This window comes from Papaver somniferum, chromosome 9 (assembly GCF_003573695.1).
Source record: "Papaver somniferum cultivar HN1 chromosome 9, ASM357369v1, whole genome shotgun sequence".
NCBI lineage: Eukaryota > Viridiplantae > Streptophyta > Magnoliopsida > Ranunculales > Papaveraceae > Papaver > Papaver somniferum.
In genome coordinates this window covers 24,702,776-24,726,725 of record NC_039366.1, presented here as the reverse complement: position 1 = coordinate 24,726,725, position 23,950 = coordinate 24,702,776, and the positions used below count along the sequence as shown (strand labels likewise).

The following is a 23,950-nucleotide window of genomic DNA, read 5'->3' as shown; positions in this document are numbered from 1 at the left end:
TGTAGATGAGCTTTGGCCGGATATGATTTCTTTTAAAAAAAATAAATGACCCCATGAATAAAAGGGAATGGATGACCGGCAATTCATCTGTCGGATAAATTTGTGTGTCATCCCTAATTGATTGATAAAGAGAGCTAGCATTATCTATAATGTTTGTGGCGTCTCGTAATAAGGTTGGTTTAGTTTTAATACTAATAAAACGGATTATTAAACAAGGAGTTAATTCCATATTATCGAATTCGTTCAGCTTAAAAAAGTAACATGAACAATTAACATAAGACAGAGGAATATTCATCTTTACCATTAGTACTTGGTCATATTACTATTAGTTAATTTTGCATGTCTTTCTTTTTCGATGGAATGAACCAACCAAACCAATAATGCATTTCCACAATAGTAACTAGTATTCATTTTGGTCTTTAATGGACCATATATTTACAACTAGGCTGAAGGCGAAGAAATGAGTTAATTTTGATCAAGATTTAGGTATTAGAGGTTGTTTGATCCTCTTAAAACTTCACTCACTTCCACCTGATTTGTTGCCATTTAGAGCACCGGCCGTTTGTTGTTTTCTCGCATCATGCCGTGGATATATTCTTTTAAGAGATGTGCCTCATTTTTGATGGGATAAATAAAAATCGAACCGGAGGTGGGTCCATAGGCATAAAGGTGTAGGACAGAGGCAGGCCCTGACGGAATTTATGATGTGGTTGGTTATTTTGGTGCTGCCCCTACCAAGACACATACATCATAGACCACGTACTCCTCCTATACCATTTGATTAGGCGGGAACGGATTGGTTATTATTACCATCGAAAGAGAGAGCGCGACAAATGACACGTTCATCAAGTACCCAACTAGCGATTATCACGATGGAAAGTTTACTTATTATTACTATTAAGCACCGCACTCCTGCAATATTTGGTGGAATTAGTTTGGGCTCCTATAAAGGTTTATGACTACTCTCACAACTCCCTGATCAATGTAAGGCCTCCCTCACTGTGTGGGAAGGAGGAAGGTCAGTAAATTTTGTGTTCATTTATTTTCATTAACCTCTAAAACCCAAAGGGTGTGTAAGTAAGAAATGATAATCCAGAGGGTTCGATTGTAAAAACAACAGTAATAAGGTACTACTAATGTATAGTTGTTTGGTTGTGGTTATGGTCCTACACGACAAATATACCCAACACTGAGATTCTCTTTTTACCGCCCAAAGTTAAAAAGAATTCAGTTCCCCACTTTGTCTTCTTCATTCATTCACTCTTACCCCTTTGCTTTTCTCTGTTTATAAATACAGGCGTAAGTTAGCAACAAAACCTGGATCAAAAAAGAAAAATGCAGAAAACGAATTTAAGGAAGGAGAAGTAAAAATCTCTACTTTGTTGCCATTATAGAGAGGTGGTGGTATAGGTGCCGTGTACTCACACTGGTGGCGTAGGTTAGAAACAGGTAGTAAGTCGTCTAAGCTTCTTAAACCTTAATAGATTCTCCTTACTTAACCTTTCAAGCAAACAATCACTTCATTTATATACACTAACCCAATCTCACGATCCATCTCACCTTATAAATTGAAAAACCCACTTCCAAAATCAACTTACAGAACAAACCCAAGAATCAAGAATCTATTTTCCTGTGAGGATATCAAAGAAATGAAGGGGGTGGCGCACATTAGCATTGTACTAATGGTGGTGGAGATGATCGTCTGTGTCATTGGAATGACAGTTGAGTATGATCATAGAGCAGTTTTGATTGATGGGAAACGAAGAGTTTTAATGTCTGGTTCTATACATTACCCTCGTAGTACTCCTGAGGTTAGAACTTAGAAAGATCTTTTCACTCTGTTCTCATTCTTACTCTGTTTTGCTCTGTTTGCTCTCAACCTAACTCTGTTTATCTAAATGTTTGCATGTAGATGTGGCCGGACTTGATACAGAAATCAAAAGATGGAGGTTTAGATGTGATTGAGACTTATGTTTTCTGGAATTCTCATGAACCTGTTCAAAATCAGGTCCTTACTTTATTTCTTGATGATGACTACATTTTTACTTTAACTTTTTCGATTTCTTTTTAGTCCAAATTAAACTGAACATAGTCATGCAAAATGGGGTTTTTGTGATTTTGCAGTTTGATTTTGAAGGAAGGAATGATTTAGTAAAGTTTGTAAAAACTGTAGCAGAAGCTGGTTTATATGTTCATCTTCGAATCGGCCCTTACGTTTGTGCCGAATGGAATTATGGGTAAATTTGCACACTTGCACAAAATTTTCAATTTTCAATTGTGCCAATTTTGATTGCAAATGTCTTAATTTTATTGTTCTGGGATTCTAGAGGATTTCCTCTATGGTTGCATTTCATACCGGGGATTCAATTCCGAACCGACAATGAACCATTCAAGGTTTGGCTTCTTTACTTCATTTCATTGCTGTACTGAAGATTATAAGAATTGAGTCCTTAATTGTTCTGAAATTTCTTGTTTTAGAGAGAAATGCAAAAATTCACAGCCAAGATTGTGAGTATGATGAAAGAAGAGAAACTTTTCGCTTCTCAAGGAGGGCCAATTATCCTTTCACAGGTTTGTTTCTTCCGTATTCCCCATTCAGTTGCGCAAATTGTTCGTCAAACTCTTCTAAGTAAGCTCTATTTTGGGTTTGCAGATTGAAAATGAGTACGGAAATATCGATAGGTTTTACGGGTCTGCTGCTAAATCTTACATTAACTGGGCAGCAGGCATGGCTATCTCACTAGACACAGGGGTGCCATGGGTTATGTGCCAGCAAGTGAATGCTCCCGATCCAATTGTGAGTTCAGTCTTCCATGAAAAACTTCCGAAACGAGTTGATGTTGCATCATTCTAGATCGCATATCCATTGGTTGTTGAGTATATTTTGGTTTCCTGACATTGGTAATTTTTACAAAATGTCACAGATCAACACTTGCAATGGTTTTTACTGTGATCAGTTTACTCCAAATTCTGGCAAGAAACCCAAGATGTGGACTGAGAACTGGACTGGTTGGTAAGATGTTTTCCTTATTTTGAAAGTCGGTTGACACATGACTTCTGAGCTGTTCTATGGATTTATATTCAGTCTTAGTAACCTTTTCAACGACATGTTACACATACTAGGTTTCAAACTTTCGGTGGCGCTGTTCCTTACAGACCAGTGGAAGACATTGCATTTTCTGTGGCAAGGTTTGTCCAAAGAGGAGGAACATTCCAAAATTACTACATGGTAAAGCTTTTTGCTATTTTCATTTGTATATCTCCTGTTAGTTTGCTTTTTCCTATCTGTATTTGTAATGCTTTCTTCTAAACAGTACCATGGTGGGACAAACTTTGGTCGGACTTCTGGAGGTCCCTTTATTACCACAAGCTATGACTATGATGCTCCAATAGATGAGTATGGTAAGATTGTGCTTACCTTGCGTTTTTAAGAGCTCATTTTGTATTTGAGCGTATAATGTGTAAGATGTAATGTTTATAATCGAATTCATGTATGGTGCAGGACTTATTAGACAACCTAAATGGGGACACCTAAAAGATTTGCACAAGGCCATAAAGCTCTGTGAACCAGCAGTGATAGCAACTGATCCGAAGGAAATTAAGCTTGGTGACAACTTAGAGGTAAGAAGAACACACTTATTTGTTGATACGTCTTTAAACGTTCTGATGGTCTGATTTCCGTTCTGACTTGGAGCATCCTTTATTCTCAGGGACATGTCTATAAAACAGAAGCAGGAGTATGTTCTGCTTTTCTTGCCAATATAGGAACTCAATCTGATGCAACTGTGAATTTCAATGGCAATTCATATCATTTACCTGCATGGTCTGTCAGCATTCTACCTGACTGCAAAAACGTCATATTCAATTCCGCAAAGGTTTGCCTCGGCAACTTGCAAGACGCATTTGTCTTCTATTTCTTGTGACTTGGGTCTATTATGGGATTGTCTGTGTGTGCTTGCCCGAATGTGTTCATACTGGACCCTTATGATGCTCTTGTTATGTGGCAGATAAACTCCCAGGTTGTGAAACAAAAATTCCATCGTCAGACTGAAGATAAGATTGATAACTCTGCAGCAGAGTTTCAGTCAGGATGGAGTTGGTTTGTTGAACCTGTAGGTATTTCAAAGAGCGATGCTTTCTCAAGAAATGGTCTAGTTGAGCAAATAAATACGACATCTGATGTTAGTGATTATTTGTGGTATTCGTTAAGGTATAGAAGCCTAAAATTCTTTCTAGAATTCCTATGCTATCTTGATTTGTTTGGTGTGATAAAGGTTATCAATTTCAATATTTTGGCAGTACTGAAATCAAAGAAAATGAACCACTTCTTCAAGGTGATAGTCAGCCTATTCTTCATGTCGAATCACTTGGTCATGCTCTTAATGTTTTCATCAATGGGAAGCTTGCAGGTACGTGCCCGTAACTGTATAGAACACACTTAGTTGTGTGAAAGCAAAAAATTCTGTTTCCTGTAAATTATTTTTTAGGTGCATTGTTTTCTTACTTTATCCGCTGTTATTTGATTCTTAGGTAGTGGAAAAGGAATTAGTGGCAAAGTGAAAATCAGCCTCGAGGTACCCATTACACTGGTACCAGGGAAGAATAGCATTGACCTCATGAGTGCAACAGTGGGACTCCAGGTCTGTCCTAATAAAATAAATTTCTTCATTATAACTTCTAATGCATTGAGCTAGTTGTATTCCCGGAAGGGTCTTTATACCTCAATGACTAAATTTCCTGAAGCACATGTTTGAGCTGTTCCTCCATAAAAGTGTGACCTCATGCAATGTTTTCATTTGTAGAACTATGGAGCATTTTATGAATTGACTGGTGCTGGTATTACCGGTCCAGTCACTATAAAAGGATTGAAAAATGGAGCAAGTCTGGATCTATCCTCGACTAAGTGGACATATCAGGTCTGTCTCTCAGAGCACTACATATTTCATTCTTTCTCAGTATTCACTTATTAGTTGAAGGACTTGAACCTCATCTTGCCGTGACCTATGATTTGGCAGATTGGACTGAAAGGTGAAGAATTAGGTTTGTATGATGGAAGTTCTTCACAGTGGGTCTCAGACTCTGCCATGCCTAGAAACCAACCTTTGACGTGGTACAAGGTAAATAATTGATTCATTTTCAATTCGTTGAATCTGATTCGGGATATGATTTACTTTCTAATTCCTTATGACCTGTGGTGAGTTGTTGTATCACTAAGCCATATTTGTTATCTTAGACGAGCTTCGACGCGCCTGCTGGAAGTGACCCAATCGCACTAGACTTCACGGGAATGGGTAAGGGTGAAGCATGGCTGAACGGTCAGAGCATTGGTCGATTTTGGCCAACTAACATAGCTTCACAAAGTGGTTGCAGCAATTATTGCAGCTATAAAGGAACCTATAGTGCAACCAAGTGTCTCAAGAGTTGTGGGAAACCATCTCAGCAACTGTAAGATACAAGCTGTGCCTAGTTCCCGATGTTTTTCTTCTGTTGGCTTCTGTTTTTTAAGACAACTTTTTCCTAATGATGTTGGGAATGTTCATCGCAGGTACCATGTCCCACGTTCATGGGTCAAACCAAGCGGTAATGTATTGGTGTTGTTTGAGGAGTTAGGCGGTAATCCAACTCAATTATCTTTTGCTACAAGACAAGCAGATAGCTTATGTGCACACGTATCGGAATCACACCCACCTCCTGTAGAATCGTGGACTTCAGAGGCAAAGACAAAAGCAAATTCTAGACCAGTCCTTCAGCTGGAATGCCCTTCTCCTAATCAGGTCATATCATCTATCAAGTTTGCAAGTTTTGGAACCCCATATGGGACTTGTGGGACTTACGGCCATGGTCGATGCAGCAGTGTCAAGGCTCTCACAATTGTAAAGGAGGTACACAATAAAATAACTTCACTGTTGAGCTAGTTAACTTATGTTAAAGAAATTACATAGCTAATGTGTCATTTCGTCAGGCTTGCGTCGGATTAAAGAGTTGCCAAGTCGAAGTATCGAGCAAGAATCTTGGAGATCCATGCAAAGATGTTCCAAAAAGCCTCGCAGTAGAAGCTATCTGTGCATAAATAACTGCGCATGTGGGGAAGCTAAGGCGAAGCTGTGCAACTCCACTTATAGAAGTAAAAAATATTGAGGCCAAATTGTATACATAAGAAAGAAAGAGTAGGTTGCTCTCTAAATACAGTGCAGTCGACCTTTCGTTAGTGTTAGAAGGTAGATAATGTCCTGTTTGTAAAGCAGTCCCAATAAGTCTGCTGATTCAAAATAACAAAAATACTGTCGACAGTTCTGTTTAAGCAAAAGGTTGTTAATATTTCATTTAAAATGAAATCAGAATGAAGAGATTGGAACGGTTAAATCATGGCAATTCAAGTGAAAGTGTCACCAGAAAACTCGTACAACATAAAATAGAAATAGCAACCTACAAATCTTCATGTGTTTCCGTTTACTATCTGGTAACATCAATTTACTATCTGGTATTTCAATTTGTAACATTTGTATAGCTTTTCAAGGGGAGAAAAAGAAAAGCAGCAAACAAAATATGCAATAATGTACGACATTCCTAATCTTCTAACTATGAGCAAACTTTGCGATCTAAGGGGGGAATATCCACGGAGTTCATTCAAACATTTTCCGCTGCATCTTTGTGTGAAAGATCATCTTCTTTCTCACCCACAGCCACCAAGCCATCAGCTGCTAATCTTTCTTCCAGTGCTCTAGCTCCTCTTTCTCTGCAATTAGACAATAACGAATAATTATGATGTCTTCCCTTGTAGATTGTTTAGAGAACATGACGTGAACAGATATGGTGTCCCCATAGACTCTACTACCAACATATATACAACATAAACTTTACAATCATCAAATTCAAGCAAAATCGGTTACCCCATTTCTGAATCATGTACAATAAAAACCCTTCATGGTACAATTACCTTTTTTTCAACAATCAATGGACTTGTTTTATAGCTAGCAATAAAAGGAATTAACTTAACAGTGGTTAAAAACAATACTGTAGCAAGCTAAGAGTAAGTATTACCTCCTCCTGGATGCCTCAACAGGGCCTGAACCAGGCAATGAGGTGGCCCCTAAGGTATAGCCATCGCTGGAATCATTAGTAACTTGAGATCTTCCACGGAGCATCCGATCAAACAGAGTTGCAACGGGATCAATAACAGGTCTGCAAAGTCCCAATAAAGGCTTCCTCAATAAGGACAATGAAGATGTATAACAGCAAAAATTAGAAATAATGATTTCAAATGGGAGGATGGGGATAAGATGGCATATTACCGCATAGCACTGGGAAAGAATGAGGAAAAGGAGAATTCATCACTTGGGTCCCCTCTAAGGCTTGTTTCCGGCTTCCTCTGAAGATACCTTAGGTAAATCCAACTCATATATGCGCCAAATAGGAAGGTTGGAAGGTATGATGCTGACTCTTCTATGAAGAAGCTCAAGAGTATGCATAGAAGTAGCAAGAAGGATGGCAACCACTGATAGGTGTTGAAAATTAAATCATTAATTAGTTCATTTTTCATGTTGCTGAAATTTAAAAGACGCTAGTCCAAGGCGAGAAGGATGATACCTTTGTTTGTATCTTGAATGATGGAAGCAGAGACAATTCCTGATCAGGTAAAATTTGTTTAATGCCCACCAAGAATCCGATAAGAACTCCTTGGAATCCAGAAATTGGTGTATAACTGAATCAAGAAAGAAAAAAAAAATCAATAACTCGAGAGTTGGAGATAACCAACTGAGAACAACTTGAATTTAGGCTTCACTAAGGAACGATGTTAAGTGGCCTCCAATAAGAAATGCTGGAAGGTTGAACGAGCAATGAACAAAGTATGACCTAAAAATTAAAATTTGAATGCAAATACAACCGCCTTCGCCAAAGAAAACACTTACAGGTAATTCTCCTTTGTCGTAATGTAGTACAAAGCAATAGCCGTAGCGAAAACACAAACAGATGTTAAGAAGTTAACCACAAAGATAAACTTCAACAACTCCTTTGAACCCCATATTGGTTCAAGCACTCTCCCAATGAAAAGAAGACCAATTGTGCTAACCACCGCCTAAAAATCAAAACAAACACACACATACAAACAATCAGCACATCGATTCCAAAAAAACACAAACTGAAAACACATTCAGTACGAAATTTCAAATTTCAATACCTGGAATATCGATTGCTCAATGTAACCAGCTGTAATCAAATTCCACGCAAAAGGAATCGTCCTAACAAAATCAAACAAAACCGATTCAAGAGTCGTCCAATTTCAATTCACGGTCAAAAATCAAACCCCAATTCACAGTCAAAAATCAAAACCGATAATCACATACCTAGCAGGAATAAGTGCGACATATGGAATGACAGATGGGATAATTTGAACAACAGCAGAACTACCAATGATCACTACAGCAAGACCTTTGCATAATTTTGTAAACCCAGATCCACCCTGCCACTGTATAACACTACATAATAATTAGTGTTAACCCTAAACCAATTACATAATGTAGATCTTAAAACAGCGGATCTAAAACCCTAATTAAGAGAGGAAGTAGAGACTTACTCCTGACGATGATGAGAGTGAATTCATGGCGGAATGATCTGACGGTTGAGATTTAATCAGATCTCTGTTTCTTCTTCTTCGTTGTCTCTGGTTTTCACTCTCTCTCTCCTCCTGAGATTTTGAAATCTCAGATCTTCTCGATTTTTCTTTACTTACTTCTGAAGTTCTATTAATGGCGCGTTTTATTTTTCTTCTGGTTGACGTAAAGACCCCAGTTTGTACTTTATTTACTTGTTTATATGCTTGACGCCTTGACCAGTTCACTGTGTCTTGAGCTGACTCGGTATCTGATATCTGACTCGCTAAAGTCAGATGTCTGACTATTCTTTGTTCCACGACGAAACCACCTAGGAATGTATGGTGGTTCCAAAAGGAACTCATGCACCACCCATAGCTTAATTAGAATAACCTATGCAATTTAGGTAATCTGTAAGAGTTGATCTTCCAAACTTCATATCAAAGTTCTATGTGGCATCAACTATGTATTACTAAAGAAATTCTTTCCAGTTGTCATAATCCATATGTATCGGGAAGGATAATCAATGTTAGTTTACACAGAAAACTTAAAAGTTTTTAATCTTCCAATAATTTTCTATTTCCCAATTGAGACAAAAGTCGTATAGCTATGTAGACTTTACTTTATGCACATTTGATATTTCGAGCTGAGATTAACTCGCTTACATATTTCTCGAAATATGTGTTGGTAAGCTTTCTCTTTAACCAAGTTCATCTTTATTCTTGACGAAAGTCAAAAGATGATCATATGAAAATCGCCTGGTAACATCTTATATGATTTGAGTGAGACAATCATTTGATGTAGATTCAAAATGTTTCGTATTGATCTATTGATCACTTGAAAATTGCTTTGAAGCTAATAGTTTGTGTGAGACAGCTATTCCCGTCTTCTAAGAATGTTTTAATGATTGAAATGGGAGTTTAGAGCAATTAATCATTGATTGGATATAGCACAATATGCATACTTGTATGCTAACTGTTGCAAGTTATTCCAACTTCGGGAACCATAGTATGCATACCCGTATGCGTACTGGTTTGATAGTTGAAGTCCGGGAACTTAGTATGCATACCCGTATGCGTACCGGCTTAACAGTTTAAGTCCGGGAATTCAACTGAGTTTGGTCGTGTACGACAGTATGTGTACCCGTTCGCATACTGGCGAACCCATACCAAGTCCGTCTACTTAGGTATGCGTACCCGTTTGCATACTTGAGTGGGTTAAGTTTTAAAATCGATTTGTTCATGAACAAATACATTTATAAATTAAGGAATGCAATCTTTTGTAAACCGTGGCTATAATGTTCATGAATTGATTAGAATGAATCAAAATCGATTTTGCTTCAATTGTGTCTTGTATACTTCTATGAGAATATAAACAATTGAAAAATTTTCATTTGAGTCATTTAAACTAGTTGTGATTAAGATGAACAAGGTTGATATGAAAGTTTTCATATGGCTAACTTCGGTTAACTATTGTTGAGCCAACAAGGTGTACACGTTTACATACGGTTACCCATATCTAAATGAAGTCACTTTTCATTTGTGTGTAACAAGCTAAGTTCGATCTAATGGTTGAAAGATATTAGCTTGATTCTAATCAGGTTTTCATCTAACAATGAATATTGAATGCTTTGTTACCAAGGTAACATTGATTGCAAACCCAGATTTTAAGACTATATAAGGAAGAACTCTAGCAACTGGGAAACCTAAACCCCACACCTCCTGTGTGATACTAGTTGCGACTAGAGTTGATTCTCCTTTAACCTAGGTTTTTCTAAAACCATTATAGGTTAACGACTTAAAGACTTCATTGGGATTTTGAAGCCAGACCCAACTATTTTCTCTGTAGTTGCATGTTCTGATCTTACTTTGTTCTATCTTATTGAGTACTATCTTCTCTAAGATTTTCTCGAGATTCAATATCCGATAGGTAAGATAAAAAGTAGTCACAAACATCTTCGTCTCGTCATTTGTGATTCCACAATATCTTGTTCCGCTTCCATACGGTTAAGATTATTGTGAGGTGATTAATATTACTAGGCTGTTCTTCGGGAATATAAGTTTTGTATATCAATTGGTTCCTGTTCACCTTGATTTATCAAAAGACGGAACAAAACTCATAGATATTTCTGTGGGAGACACATTTATATATTCAATAGATTTTTCTCTGTGAGACAGATTTTTTTATCAAGTTTTCGACTATGGGTCGTAGCAACTCTTAGTTGTGGGTGAGATCAGCTAAGGGAATCAAGTGCGTAGAGTCCTGCTGGGATTCAGAGGCGTAAGGAACGCGATTGTACCTTAATCAGTGTGAGATTGGTTAGGGCTCAACTACATTCCAGTCCGAAGTTAACTTGTATTAGGCTAGAGTCTGTAGCGGTTTAATACAGTATGGTGTTCAAATATGAACTAGGCCCCGGGGTTTTTCTGCGTTTGTTGTTTCCTTGCTAACAAAATTTTTAGTGTTTGTGTTATTTCTTTTCCGCATTATATTTTCTATATAATTGAAATATCACAGGTTGTGCGTAGTTCAATCAATTAAATAATCCAACCTTTGGTGGTTGATATAAATTGATTGACACTTGAACATTGGTCTTTGGTACCGTTCAAGTTGTTTCTCACAATAATCAGGATCGTGGATTTTTATCTGTTTGATTTGCCGATTACATTGAGAAACAGAGATATAACTCTCGGATGTATTTTCCTTGATTGAGTCTGACTGTCTAGTTGATTCTCTTGGAAGTATATTGGAGTTAGTCCATACAGATTGCCTAAACAAAATATTGGGTGTGGTTGTTAGACCCCCATTTTTTCACATGATAAATCCACATCTTCTGAAATATATAAGGAGCATTAGAGGGTCTTGGAATGATATTATCTGATCCAATTAGAGCTCCATGATTAGAGATTCCTCTTGCAATTACTTTATAGTTCCAACCACCATATAAATGCAACCATTTCTCATTGAAAACAACTCTATCTAAGTTACATAAAATTATTTTTCTTCCATCTCTTCCATTACACAAAGAGAATTCCAGGCTACTTTTATGAGCTTGAATAAGATCACGAGAATTCAGACAATCTGTAAAATCAGACATAGCTCTAACTATAGGAGATCGTCCTCCTACTTTCTCATCAATAGAAGTAATAACATTGAAATCACCCATGACTAACCATGGTTTATTAAAATTATTCAGAGTTTGTAGTTCAGACCACCAGGATCTTTTATTTATTGAATGAACATCATCATGAACACCAGTAATCAATACACCACCAACTTCTACAGTTGTTAGAGCACTGCTCGGTCGAACTCGCAAGCGTTGCTATCTCAAACTTGTTTGTCAATGTTAGTGATCAAAACTATAAGTATTGATTTCTAGTCTACTTATAGTGATGTCTCGGACTAGGATAGATTGTGTAGTTGAGCATTAAACTTCACGGCGTTCATCAATTGAAGACGAAGAACTACTAAGGAGAGATTGTGGAACTTCATCAACAAAAGGTATGTGGAGACTAAAACTCATCTATATCCCTAGAAAGTCTACTTCTACTCTATCTCCTATATTGAGACAAAAGTCGTATTACTATATAGTATTCGATTATGCACAATTGAAATTTCGAGATGAGTTTAACTCGCTTACATATTTCTCGAAATATGTGTTGGTAAGCTTTCGCATCAACCAAGTTCATTTTATATTCTTGACGAAAGTCAAAGATGATCATGTGAAAATCGCCGAGTAACATCTTACATGGTTTGTATGATACTATCATTTGGTGTAAACTTGGAATGTTGCATTATAATTATTTCAATAACTTGAAAATTACTTTGATGCTAATACTGTGTGAAAACGGCTATTGTCATCCTTTAAGAAAGTTTCAATGATTGAAATAGAGTTTAGAACTATTGGATTATGAACATAGTATGCATTCTTGCATGTATGTGATCCATGACCGGAAATATAGTATGCATACCCATATGCGTATTTGTAGTTGTGGAATTCCGGGTACCAAGTATACATGTCGGTACGCATACTTGCGTAAGGTATAAGTCCGGGAATTTCTGCTGGGTTTTGGAAGTGTATTAAGGTATGCGTACACATTCGCATAGTGGCGAACCCAAACTCAGACCGGCTACTTAGGTATGCGTACCTGTATGCATACTTGAGTGGTTAAAGTTCTAAAATTGGTTGGCTCATGAACTAATACATTTATATATTAAGGAATGCATTCTTTGCAAACCGTGGCTATAATGTTCATGAATTGGTTCGAGTGAATCAAACCCATTTTGCTTCAGTTGTATCCTTGTATACTTCTATGAGAATATAACAATTGAACAACTCTATAACTAGTTTCATTTGAGTCATTTGAACTAGTTGTGATCAAGATGAATAAGGTTGATATGAGAGTGTTCATATAGCTAACCTAGGTTAACTACTGTTGAGCCAACATAGTGTACACGTTTAGGTACGGTTACTCAAACCTAACTGACGGTACATTTCATTTGTGTATAACAAGCTAAGTTCGATTTAACGGTTGAAAGATATTAGCTTGAATCTAATCAGGTTTTCATCTAACGATGAATATTGAATGCTTTATTACCAAGGTAACTTAGATTGCAAACCCTGATTTGAAGACTATATAAAGGAGAACTCTAGCAACTGGGAAACCTAATCCCCACACCTCATGTGTGATGCTAGTTGTATAATCTAGATTAGATTCTCCTTTAACCTCAGGTTTTTCACGAAACCCTGTAGGTTAACGACTTAAAGACTTCATTGGGATTGTGAAGCCAGACCCACATAAGGTTCATGAATAAAGGAGTTGATGTCAACAAACTTCTTGATTGATGCCGAACCAGGGCCTTCTGAATCTCATGAGTCTTTAACACAAAAGCCTTTATTTGTTGCACTTCCTTTCTTAATTCCTTTAATTGTTCAAGAACACCAGGAAATTTCTGAAGATTTGAAGGGACAACTCTTGGTTTTATCACATTTCTCCTTTTTCTTTTCAGGTTTGGGTAAACAGGAGGAATGTCTTTTTCCTTCATGATTGATGGCTTAACAATCATATTAACATCTTTTCCATCAGAAGTTATGATGCTTGGAGTCTCCATGAGTTTGTGAGAGGATATTCTCAGAACAAGCTCTACAAGCAAACTTATGATAAAAGAGTTTCTTAGAGAAGGAAAAAGGAATGTAGGGTTACGAAACCTTTATGTACTTAAAGGATTCACGTACGCACAACACATACCCTAAAAAAGACAGAATTGTCTATATTAACCCTCTTTTATTGATTAAATAGGGAAATCCTTTCCAATATCAATTAGATATGAAAAGAGGCATGAATTCCAGACTTTACAATGCTCACAAAGCAAAAACACGAAAAAAAAAAAATCAAAACAAAATAGAAGATTTTTCTTTTCCTAAAGCCTGAGGTATGAAAAATCTTGTCTCTTTCGATCAGACACATGAGACAAGATGAACAAACCAACGCAATTTAAGTTGGCTGGGGTGAACAACAATCTGTCCACCATATCCTTTTCGAACGGAATTCATAGAGCCCTTTTTCTCATAGTGTTTAGACCATGATCTAGTCTTTTCTTTGGAAACTAACTTCTTTGAAGAAGAGATGTGATTACATACCTCTAATGATTTTGGAACAAGTTTTAGCTTGTTTGCTAATCCATTTGCTCTCCGTTGAAGTTTGTTGACATATCTTATCTTATGTTTGTACTTGAAACATTATGATAACTCATGACCTCTGAGAGAGCAATAAGGACATGTCAACCTGGTCAATGATTCAGACTCCCGAGATGTGGACGCGGCTAGACATATAGTGGATACTGAAAAATCAGAAACAGAGTTTCCAATAGGAACAAGTAGATCAGTTTTTTCTTTCAGATCGATTGAGATTTCTGAAAGAATATCAAGATTGATGTATGTATTGCTACAATTATCAAAATCAATTTCACAAAGAATTGCAACGCTTGACTTTTCGTCTTCATCATTAAAATCATAGTTGTCATACATTTCATCAAGAGTTGCAGCATGACCTTTATTCCCAGTGTATTTTTTACGATTTGGACACTCATTTGCAAAATGGCCAAAACCTTTACACTTAAAGCACTGAGGCATATCCTCGTCATCAGTTTCATCATTATCCCTATTTTTAGGAGGAACACGGTTATGGGGTTTAACTGATGACATGGGTTTATCTCTAGAGAACCGTTTACTTTTCTTCAAAAGAAGGTCCCTAAACTGTCTTGTGATCAAGGAGACTGACTTGTCAAGATCTTCATCTGATAAATCAGCCTCAGAAAGATCATCTTTAGAGATGCAAACACTTTTACTTTTGTCAAGTAATTTAGTGTTCTTTTGTGCTTTGAAAGCAACATGCTTTCCGTATTTGGATGTATGCTCATGATCAAAGATCTTTAACTTCCCAACCAGTGTATTTCTGGAAAGAGTGGCGAGATTATTTCCTTCAACGATGGCATGCTTCTTAGAATCGTATCTAGATGGCAGTGATCTGAGAATTTTCATCACAATATCCTTTTCAGGAATAGTTTTACCCAATGCAAAAGATGCATTAACAATTTCAGACACTTTGTGATTAAACTCATCAAATGACTCTTCATATGCCATACGAAGGTTTTCCCAATCAGAATTTAGGTTTTGAAGCCTAGCTTCTTTTTCACAGTATTCCCTTCAAATACGGTTTCTAAAATATCTCAGGCTTCTTTAGACTTTGTGCAAATAGTCACATGATGCTGAAGATATGGGGTAATGGCATGTATGATAGCATTTAAGCCGTTAGAATTTTGCTTCGCAGCAAGGATTTCTTCAGGACTATATCTACCAATATCCTTAGGTATAGATACATCGCCTTCTGTATTAACCGGAGGATCATATCCATTAACAACACGTACCCATGTTTGAAAATCACGAGCTTGAAGAAAAGCACGCATAGCGATTTTCCACCACAAGTAGTTTGAGCCATCGAAGACTGGTGATATGTTTATGGAGATAGAATTTCTGTCCATAGAATCAGATCGCTACAAACACAGACTTATGAGGTCTTTAAACGTGTTTGCTTGATCTGATACCAATTGAAAAAGCGGGGGTCTAACAACCTCACCCAATATTTTGCTTAGCAAAATGTATGGACTAACTCCAATATACTTACAAGAGAATCAACTAGACAGTTAGACTCAATCTTATAAAAAGTATATCAAAGAGTTATATCCCAATCTCTCAATTCAATCCGCAATCAAACAAATTATGATTTGCGAGCCTGATTGAATATAAGAGAGATAACTTGAACGGTACCAAATACCAATGTTCAAGGATCAATAAATTTCAATCAACAACCAAAGGTTGGATTTACCAATTGATCGATTCAACGCACAACCTGTGATATTTCAATTATGTAACAAAATATAATGCAGAAAAGAAACAACACATACATAAGAAGTTTTGTTAACGAGGAAACCGCAAATGCAGAAAAACCCCCGGGACCTAGTCCAGATTTGAACACCATACTGTATTAATCCACTAAAGACACTAGCCTACTACAAAGCTAACTTCGGACTGGAATGTAGTTGAACCCTAATCAATCTCACACTGATTTAAGGTACAGTCATGCTCCTTACGTCTCTTATCCCATCAGGATACTAGCACTTGATTCCCTTAACTGATCTCACCCACAACTAAGAGTTGCTACGACCCAAAGTCGAAGACTTGATAAACAAATCTGTATCACACAGAAAAGTCTATAGGAATAGATAAATCTGTCTCCCGCAGATATACCTACGAGTTTTTGTTCCGTCTTTTGATAAATCAAGGTGAACAGGAACCAATTGATATACCAAACTAATATTCCCGAAGAACAGCCTAGAAATATCAATCACCTCACAATAATCTTAATCGATTAACGAAACAAGATATTGTGGAATCACAAACGATGAGACGAAGGTGTTTGTGACTACTTTTCTATCTTTCCTATCGGAGATATAAATCTCAAGCCAATCTTATGATTGTACTCAATCACGATACAAAACAGCAAGATCAGATCATGCAACTACAGAGAAAATAGTTGGGTCTGGCTTCACAATCCCAATGAAGTCTTTAAGTCGTTAACCTATATGGTTTCGTGAAAAACCTAAGGTTAAAAGAGAATCGACTCTAGCTTATACAACTAGTATCACACAGGAGGTGTGGGGATTAGGTTTCCCAGTTGCTAGAGTTCTCCTTTATATAGTCTTCAAATTAGGGTTTGCAATCTAAGTTACCTTGGTAACAAAGCATTCAATATTCACCGTCATATGAATACCTGATTATATTCAAGCTAATATATTTCAACTGTTAGATCGAACTTAGATTGTTATACACAAATGAAATGTAACTTCATTTAGGTTTGAGGTGTGGGGATTAGGTTTCCCAGTTGCTAGAGTTCTCCTTTATATAGTCTTCAAATTAGGGTTTGCAATCTAAGTTACCTTGGTAACAAAACATTCAATATTCACCGTTAGATGAAAACCTGATTATATTCAAGCTAATATATTTCAACTGTTAGATCGAACTTAGCTTGTTATACACAAATGAAATGTAACTTCATTTAGGTTTGAGTAACCGTACCTAAACGTGTACACTTAGTTGGTTCAACAATAGTTAACCAATGGTTAGCCATATGAGCACTTTCATATCAACCTTATTCATCTTCACCATAACTAGTTCAAATAACTCAAATGAACTAGTTAGAGAGTTGTTCAATTGCTTAGATCTCATAGAAGTATACAAGACACAATCGAAGCAAAATCGGTTTTGATTCACTCGAATCGATTCATGAACATTATAGCCACGGTTTGTAAGGGTTGCATTCCTTATTATATAAATGTTTTAGTTCATGAAAACCGATTTTAGAAAGTAACCTACCTAAGTATGCAAACGTGTACGCATACTTAAGTAACCGGATTGAGTTTGTTTTTCACTTTCAAACTCCAGCAAAAATTCACGGACGTGAACTTTCCCCCAGTATGCGTACGGGTACGCATACTCACCCGGATTTCCAACAACCGCCGGTACGCGTAAGGGTACGCATACTTTAGGTTCCCGGTTTTGGACTTTTACACAAATGTGAGAACACTCTATGTTTATATCCAAAGATGGTTACATGTTCTAAACTCTCATTTCAATCATTGAAACTTTCTTAGAGGATGTTATATAGTTGTTATTCACAAACTATTTTTCATCAAAGCGATTTTCAAGTAATTGAAAAAATCAACATGACTTTCGTCGCGAGTAAAGATGAACTTGTCCAAAGTGAAAGCTTACCAACACATATTTCGAGAAATAGATAAGCGAGATAAACTCGGCTCGAAATAGCAAATGTGTATAATTGAAGTCTATATAGCAATACGACTTTTATCTCAAAATATGAGATAAAATATATGAATTCTGAGTGATAGATAAGTTCAAGTCTCCACATACCTTTTTTTGATGAAATTCCACAAGTTCCTTGAGTAGTTCTTCGTCTTCATATGATGAATGCCGTGGAGTCTAAGGCTCCAACTACACTTACTATTCTAATCCGAGACTTAGCTATAAGTAGACTAGAAATCAATACTTATAGTTTTAGAAACTAAACTTGAAAAACAAGCTTGAGATAGCAACGCTTGCGAGTTCGACCGAGCAATTCTCTAACGCATTGGTCTTTGGTACCGTTAAAGTTATTTCTCTTATTCAATCGGGCTCGCAAATTCCTATTTGTTGATTGCATATTGAATTGAGAAATTGAGATATAAACTCTTTGATATGCTTTTCTCTAGATTGAGTCTAACTTTCTAGTTGATTCTCTTGAAAGTATATTGGGGTTTGTCTATTCAGATTTCCGAACAAAATATTGGGTATGGTTGTTAGATCCCCGCTTTTTCAATTGGTATCAGAGCAGGAAAACACATTACAGACCTCATAAGTTTGTGTTTGTAGCGATCTGAGTATGGACAATTTTGTCTCTAAAAACGTTTCACCATAAATGGATAAACTCAACTTCGAGCGTGTTCTAGAAACCATCGAGATGGTTGAGAATCCTAATCTAAAAAATTTCATCAATAATCTTTGCATAGAAAAACATCGATTGATAAGGAAAATTGATGACTTCATTGCGAGAACGTTCTGAAGAGGTTGTTGATCTCCAAAAGAAGTTGGATGAACAAATCCGGATCAACTATGATCTTGTTGTAGAAATTGCAAAACTTAAGGATTTAAAATACGTAAAGCCATCTTCAATGGATTTGAGTAAATCCTCTGTTAGAGAATTGCTCGGTTGAACCAACCAAGCATTGGTATGTCAAGTTTGGTTCTCATATTTTAGTGAACCAAAACTCATTTAAAGAGTCGCTTGATTATTTACTAGAGTCAACTTCGTATAGGTTACCTAGAAAGTTATTAGGATATGAGACTTACAAGTATTACTCGAAGAATTGAAGAATGTGAAGAAGTAAAGAGCTACATCGACATTCGACAACATCATCCTTCCTCTTGAGGTTAGTAATATTTTGACTTGAACTGTTTCATTCCTAACGCATTTTTCAAGTCGTGCTATATTGAAAACACAACTGTGAAGATGTGAATGATTATACTTTAGTTAGACGTAGTATTAAGGAATTGTAATACGAAGTATAACACATATATTTTGAACTTAGTATATAAGACATCGACATAATCGTATGAATGCTATTGTGATTATGTATGGGTATGGGTGAAGATTTCGTCCTAGGAAACAATGTTTTACATTCGTTTAAAGGAAGTACAATTCATAAACTTGTTTTGTGAATCGAAAGGGAAATCGCTACATTTATTGGTATTGTTATTCATTGAAAATCTTTGGATTACCAATATGTGTGTTTTGTATAACCGATCATAACTTGTTTATGTATCTTGGTAAAACTATTCACAATGCCTGACTTATGTATCGGTATGACTTTTATTAGTGAAACCAATCTTAAGTAATCACCTGAGATGGTATGATCGATATTTGTAACTGGTGTGACCATTCCTAGTCATTGGGTAACCGATCCTAGAACTTGGTGGGACTAATCACAATATGTGTAATCGATCCTTTTAGTGGGTTAACAAGTTTTAGTAATTGGTGTAACCGATCCTATAACTTGTGCAGCCAATCACAAGTAAGTACCATAAATAGTGGTAACCGATCCTGGTACTTAGTTAGCCATTTTATGGAAACTAGTGTAACCGATCCTAGTAGCCACTTGGAGGTAGAACCGAACTTTGTGTTTGGTAGAACCGTTAAACCCATGAATGGTGATTCAATGTTTTTGATCAATCACATAGTTCTTGGAAAGCAGATGAACCAATTCTAAACTCGTTTGGAAGTGTGGCAAATCGGTTCCAAGATTGTAAATATGAAAAAGGATGTACAAAGTAAAGATGTCGACATACTTTGAACATGTGCAGTAATTCTTATCTATTATTATTCAAAGATATTCCTTAATAACTAAAGGAAAATCCCGGATCGAAATAAATTGAGAATCTTTTAATTAAGGTTTTTAATTTTATATGCTTTTAATTTCCAGCAATTAAATGCATATCTTTAGAAAATAAAAATTGGTAATGTGCATTTACTAATTGGAGATTTTCTACTGAGATTTCGGTCAATATTTGGACAGAGCATTTCCAGGAATTATGAAAACTGATTTTGGCATTATTGCATATTTTTGAGAATATTCGGTTTTGGAAATTCCTTGGTGTCCAAACTTCCTTGGTCTATAAATATTGAAGTTTGCATTTCGAGCAAACCAATCCTCAGAGCCAGCAAAAGTACCTAGTTGTGTTGTTACTGGTGGAGCCGTCTATTCGGAGAGAAAAATACCCTAATCATGCGAAATCTCTTACGACCGCTCGTTTTAAAGACTTCTTTGGGATTGAGAAGCTCTATGCGTACCGTTGGTGGGAAACTAGATAATTGCAGTTTATTATTAGTTTTCGATTTGTTTGATTGACTAACGGTTGTTGAACTTTGATTGCACCTAGTTTGTTTATGCTTGAGAATCTTCTCTTCTGATATAAAATTCACTCAAACTAGATCGAAGTATCGACGGGGATCTTTAGACTGTTTGTAGATCTAAATACGTCTTGTGATAATTCATCGTTAATAGAACTCCGTTCTGTGTGTTATTGATCACAAGAGATTCAAGTTGTTTGTGTGCAGGTGTTTATTGAAGATCTAAGAAGATTTGAAGAAAAAGAAGATTTCTTATTTGAGTTTATAATCTTTGGTGTGCACAAAACTTGATCGGCTGGGGATCCAACTATAATCAGTTTATCTTTTGATAGATTGGTTGATTAGTTGCGTAGATCGGCATCAATATATTTCTTTGCGATTCATAGTATTGATTGCATAGTCTAAACAATTACTTTGGTAGTTGTTAAATAGATTGATCTAAGAACCCGACAAAGGAGTTTATTGGTAAAACGGAAGAGACTTTTGTCAAACTCATATCACGTTGTTTGAAAAGAGTTGTTACCGCACAGATTTGTTGTTCCTTTACTGTTTGGAATACGAACCAAAGGAATTGTTCCAAGTGCATGACTTATTGCAAGTTGGAGGCGCATGGATACTGAGGGAACTAGGTGAACTATAGGTTTAGTTTCTTGGTCTCAACTATATGAAGTTAGTTTAGATTTTGTATAGCGGCTTAATTCTGAGAGTATTTAATTATGGACAAGGTCCCGGTTTTTTTCTGCATTTGCGGTTTCCTCGTTAACAAAATCTTGTTGTGTCTTTTACTTTTCTATTTACGCAATTATAATTTATTTATTATAATTAGAAGTAAAATACACAAACGTTAATTCTTAATTACTTGATAGCAATCCTATAGTCTTTGGTTAAGTCCGAACCTATTACCAAGTAATCATATTTCGTTGTTGTATTGTCTCGATCTTGTATCCATAGTCAATCATGTAAGTTATCTAGTTGTCGTATTGTCTCGATCTCATATCCATATACGATCACACGAACTGTGAACTGATATTTTGTATTGCATCTACTCAGTTCATAGACAATCACTTTCGGAGAAAGCACTTATAGGTGGAAAAGTTTTTGATTGAGGTATATTTGGGTACCCTCGTATTTTCAATTGGTATCAGAGCAGGCAAACACGAAAAGACCTAACAATCTGTGTTTGGTGCGATCCAACCTATAAGAATTGAATCTAATGTCTGATTCAGTTAACGTTTTGCAAGAGTATGAATACTCAAAAGTTGAAGATGTTACCAATTCGTTGACCTATGATCCAAGAGTTACGAAAATCAAGAGTGCATTTGAGTCGCTCTCTGCTGGAAAAGAAGATGCTGATAAAGAGTCGGTAAAACTCCTAAAGCCTATAAAATCTTTGTCTACAAAAGTGCTAATATTAAAGACAGAGTCAAATCTTCTTAAAAATGAGATCAGAGATAAAGACATTCGACTGAATATTCTAGCCAAAGAGAATATGGATCTCACTGTCAAATTAGAAGCTCTTGGTAAATCTCTTACTCAAAATAAAGAGACACATCCTATGACTATGACTAATGATTCTTTTGTAATTTCTTCTGATGAAGAAATCAAAGGTCCTTGCTCGACTTTAAGAGATTGTGATAACAAAACTTGTTTGATCACATCCGAAAAAGATCATGATGATGGCATTTTGCCTAACTACATCAAGTCAGAAGAGGATGAGAAAACAGCTTCTATATCTACTGATGATCAGACGAAATCTTGTCAAAAGGAAACTTTGAACCGATTTCATGTTTGTGATCTTAAGGAATACAACTTTCAGCCACTTGACAGGAAACTTATACTTCTTCAAAATACGGTGGTAAGAATATTGAAGGAAGTTTATTGTCTTAAAAAACTGAACGATTATTCCTCAGTAGAAAGACGGATTTTTCCCCATCCCGATAAAGTCAACTCAAAAGAATCATAAGTAAGAGTTGATAATCACTTCTGTAAAAAGGTTCCTCCTCATCCATATCGAAACAATTCTTGTTTTGATGAAGAACAACTCCAGAAGAAAAGAAAAGAGAGAATCTCTGCCAATGGAAACAATCATGAGTTTCCGATAATTGTTCCAGACAATCACTGATGTGCATCATAAGGAAATCCTTAGAATGAGAAAATCTTATGAAAATCTCATTGATGGAATTAAGAGAGATCTATCAATCTCTGAAAATTCTCACGTCAGTACAGTTTCTCCTAATGATCATATTATTAGATCAAGAAAGGAGCACCTTCTTAGGAGAAAATATCTTGGGCAGAAATTCCCAAAAAGAAACATGAACTATGTTTCTGATACACGTTGTAAGCTAGAAAAATGTTACTCCAATACAACTTAGTTGTATTGAGAATATGCAAGCTCATCCTATTTGTTCTCATAACTTTGGATGGGAAAAGCACATAAAACAAGAGCACAATTTTTGTGTCTGTTTATCAGAAAAATATGTGACAATTTATGGATAGATGCGAATCTATATCTGTCTAAAATATTTTTCATGTTTAACATAATCTTCAAAAAATAGGTTTCATTTGAAATTTTCGAATTTTAATAAACCTTCCAGCATGAGAAGTTCTGATAATGGAAACAAAATATTTTCTGTATATATTTTTGGTATTCCACAAGCGTCCAAGCCCGAAACTTTGTTTCTTCTTAAGGGAAACAATCTCTTACTTTTATTAAGAAACCCTGATTAATCCCTATTTAAATAACCGAGCATGCCTCCAATAACTCGTAGTGTCACAAAGGTTAATAAGAAGGAAGCTCAAAGGGTTAAGTATTGTCAAGGAATCAACACAGAAAGGAAGAAAAAAAACATATAAAGAATCATGTCTAATTATGATTCAGATAGTTCGAATGGATCTCATGATGAGTCGTGTCTATTAGCTTACAACTTTCAAGATCCAACCGAAACCAAGTGGATTTGTTCTGATAGTATGATTCACTATATTCAAGGTTTTGAAGAACTGAGAACCAATCTCATAATGACAGTTCAACATCAAGATTGGCTCAAAGAAAGAATTGATGAAGCAAGAAGTGTTCTTGCTGAACTCAAGGTTCTAATTGAAGAACTTGAAAAACAGGAAGTGGTTGCAGAAAATTCTCTTGAGACATGCTTCAAAAGTTTGAGTACTGATGAAACCTCAGTAAACAATAAGTGCACCACTAGAGATTAAGTTACATAATATAAGACTTGATCCAGGAAAATAAGACATCAGTTTTTGATCTCTTTCAATAATTGTATAAGGTCTATTTTGAATGAAACTATCTTATTTATGAATAAAGTTATTATTTTATAATTTTTCTTG

The 23,950-nt window shown here is 36.1% G+C and overlaps 2 protein-coding genes across 2 annotated transcripts; one reads left to right on the top strand and one right to left on the bottom strand.

The window, feature by feature from the left end:
- Positions 1 to 1,301: 1,301 nt before the first annotated feature.
- Positions 1,302 to 6,323, top strand: LOC113309630 (beta-galactosidase 8-like). Its single transcript, XM_026558082.1, has 19 exons — positions 1,302 to 1,811; positions 1,913 to 2,008; positions 2,125 to 2,237; positions 2,328 to 2,394; positions 2,479 to 2,571; positions 2,654 to 2,797; positions 2,925 to 3,013; positions 3,124 to 3,229; positions 3,315 to 3,402; positions 3,503 to 3,621; positions 3,711 to 3,875; positions 4,008 to 4,210; positions 4,300 to 4,409; positions 4,531 to 4,640; positions 4,803 to 4,916; positions 5,016 to 5,117; positions 5,234 to 5,445; positions 5,546 to 5,882; positions 5,963 to 6,323. Exons 1-19 carry the CDS (start codon positions 1,650 to 1,652, stop codon positions 6,068 to 6,070), a joined length of 2,538 nt encoding a protein of 845 aa, XP_026413867.1. The 5' UTR covers positions 1,302 to 1,649; the 3' UTR covers positions 6,071 to 6,323.
- An 18-nt stretch (positions 6,324 to 6,341) lies between these two features.
- LOC113309632 (rhomboid-like protein 19) lies at positions 6,342 to 8,769 on the bottom strand. The gene is made up of 8 exons (XM_026558085.1): positions 8,576 to 8,769; positions 8,346 to 8,467; positions 8,180 to 8,240; positions 7,911 to 8,077; positions 7,588 to 7,702; positions 7,293 to 7,495; positions 7,042 to 7,182; positions 6,342 to 6,736 (listed from the first exon to the last, which is right to left on the bottom strand). The coding sequence occupies exons 1-8, from the start codon at positions 8,600 to 8,602 to the stop codon at positions 6,628 to 6,630; spliced, it is 945 nt and encodes a 314-aa protein (XP_026413870.1). The 5' UTR covers positions 8,603 to 8,769; the 3' UTR covers positions 6,342 to 6,627.
- Positions 8,770 to 23,950: the final 15,181 nt, after the last annotated feature.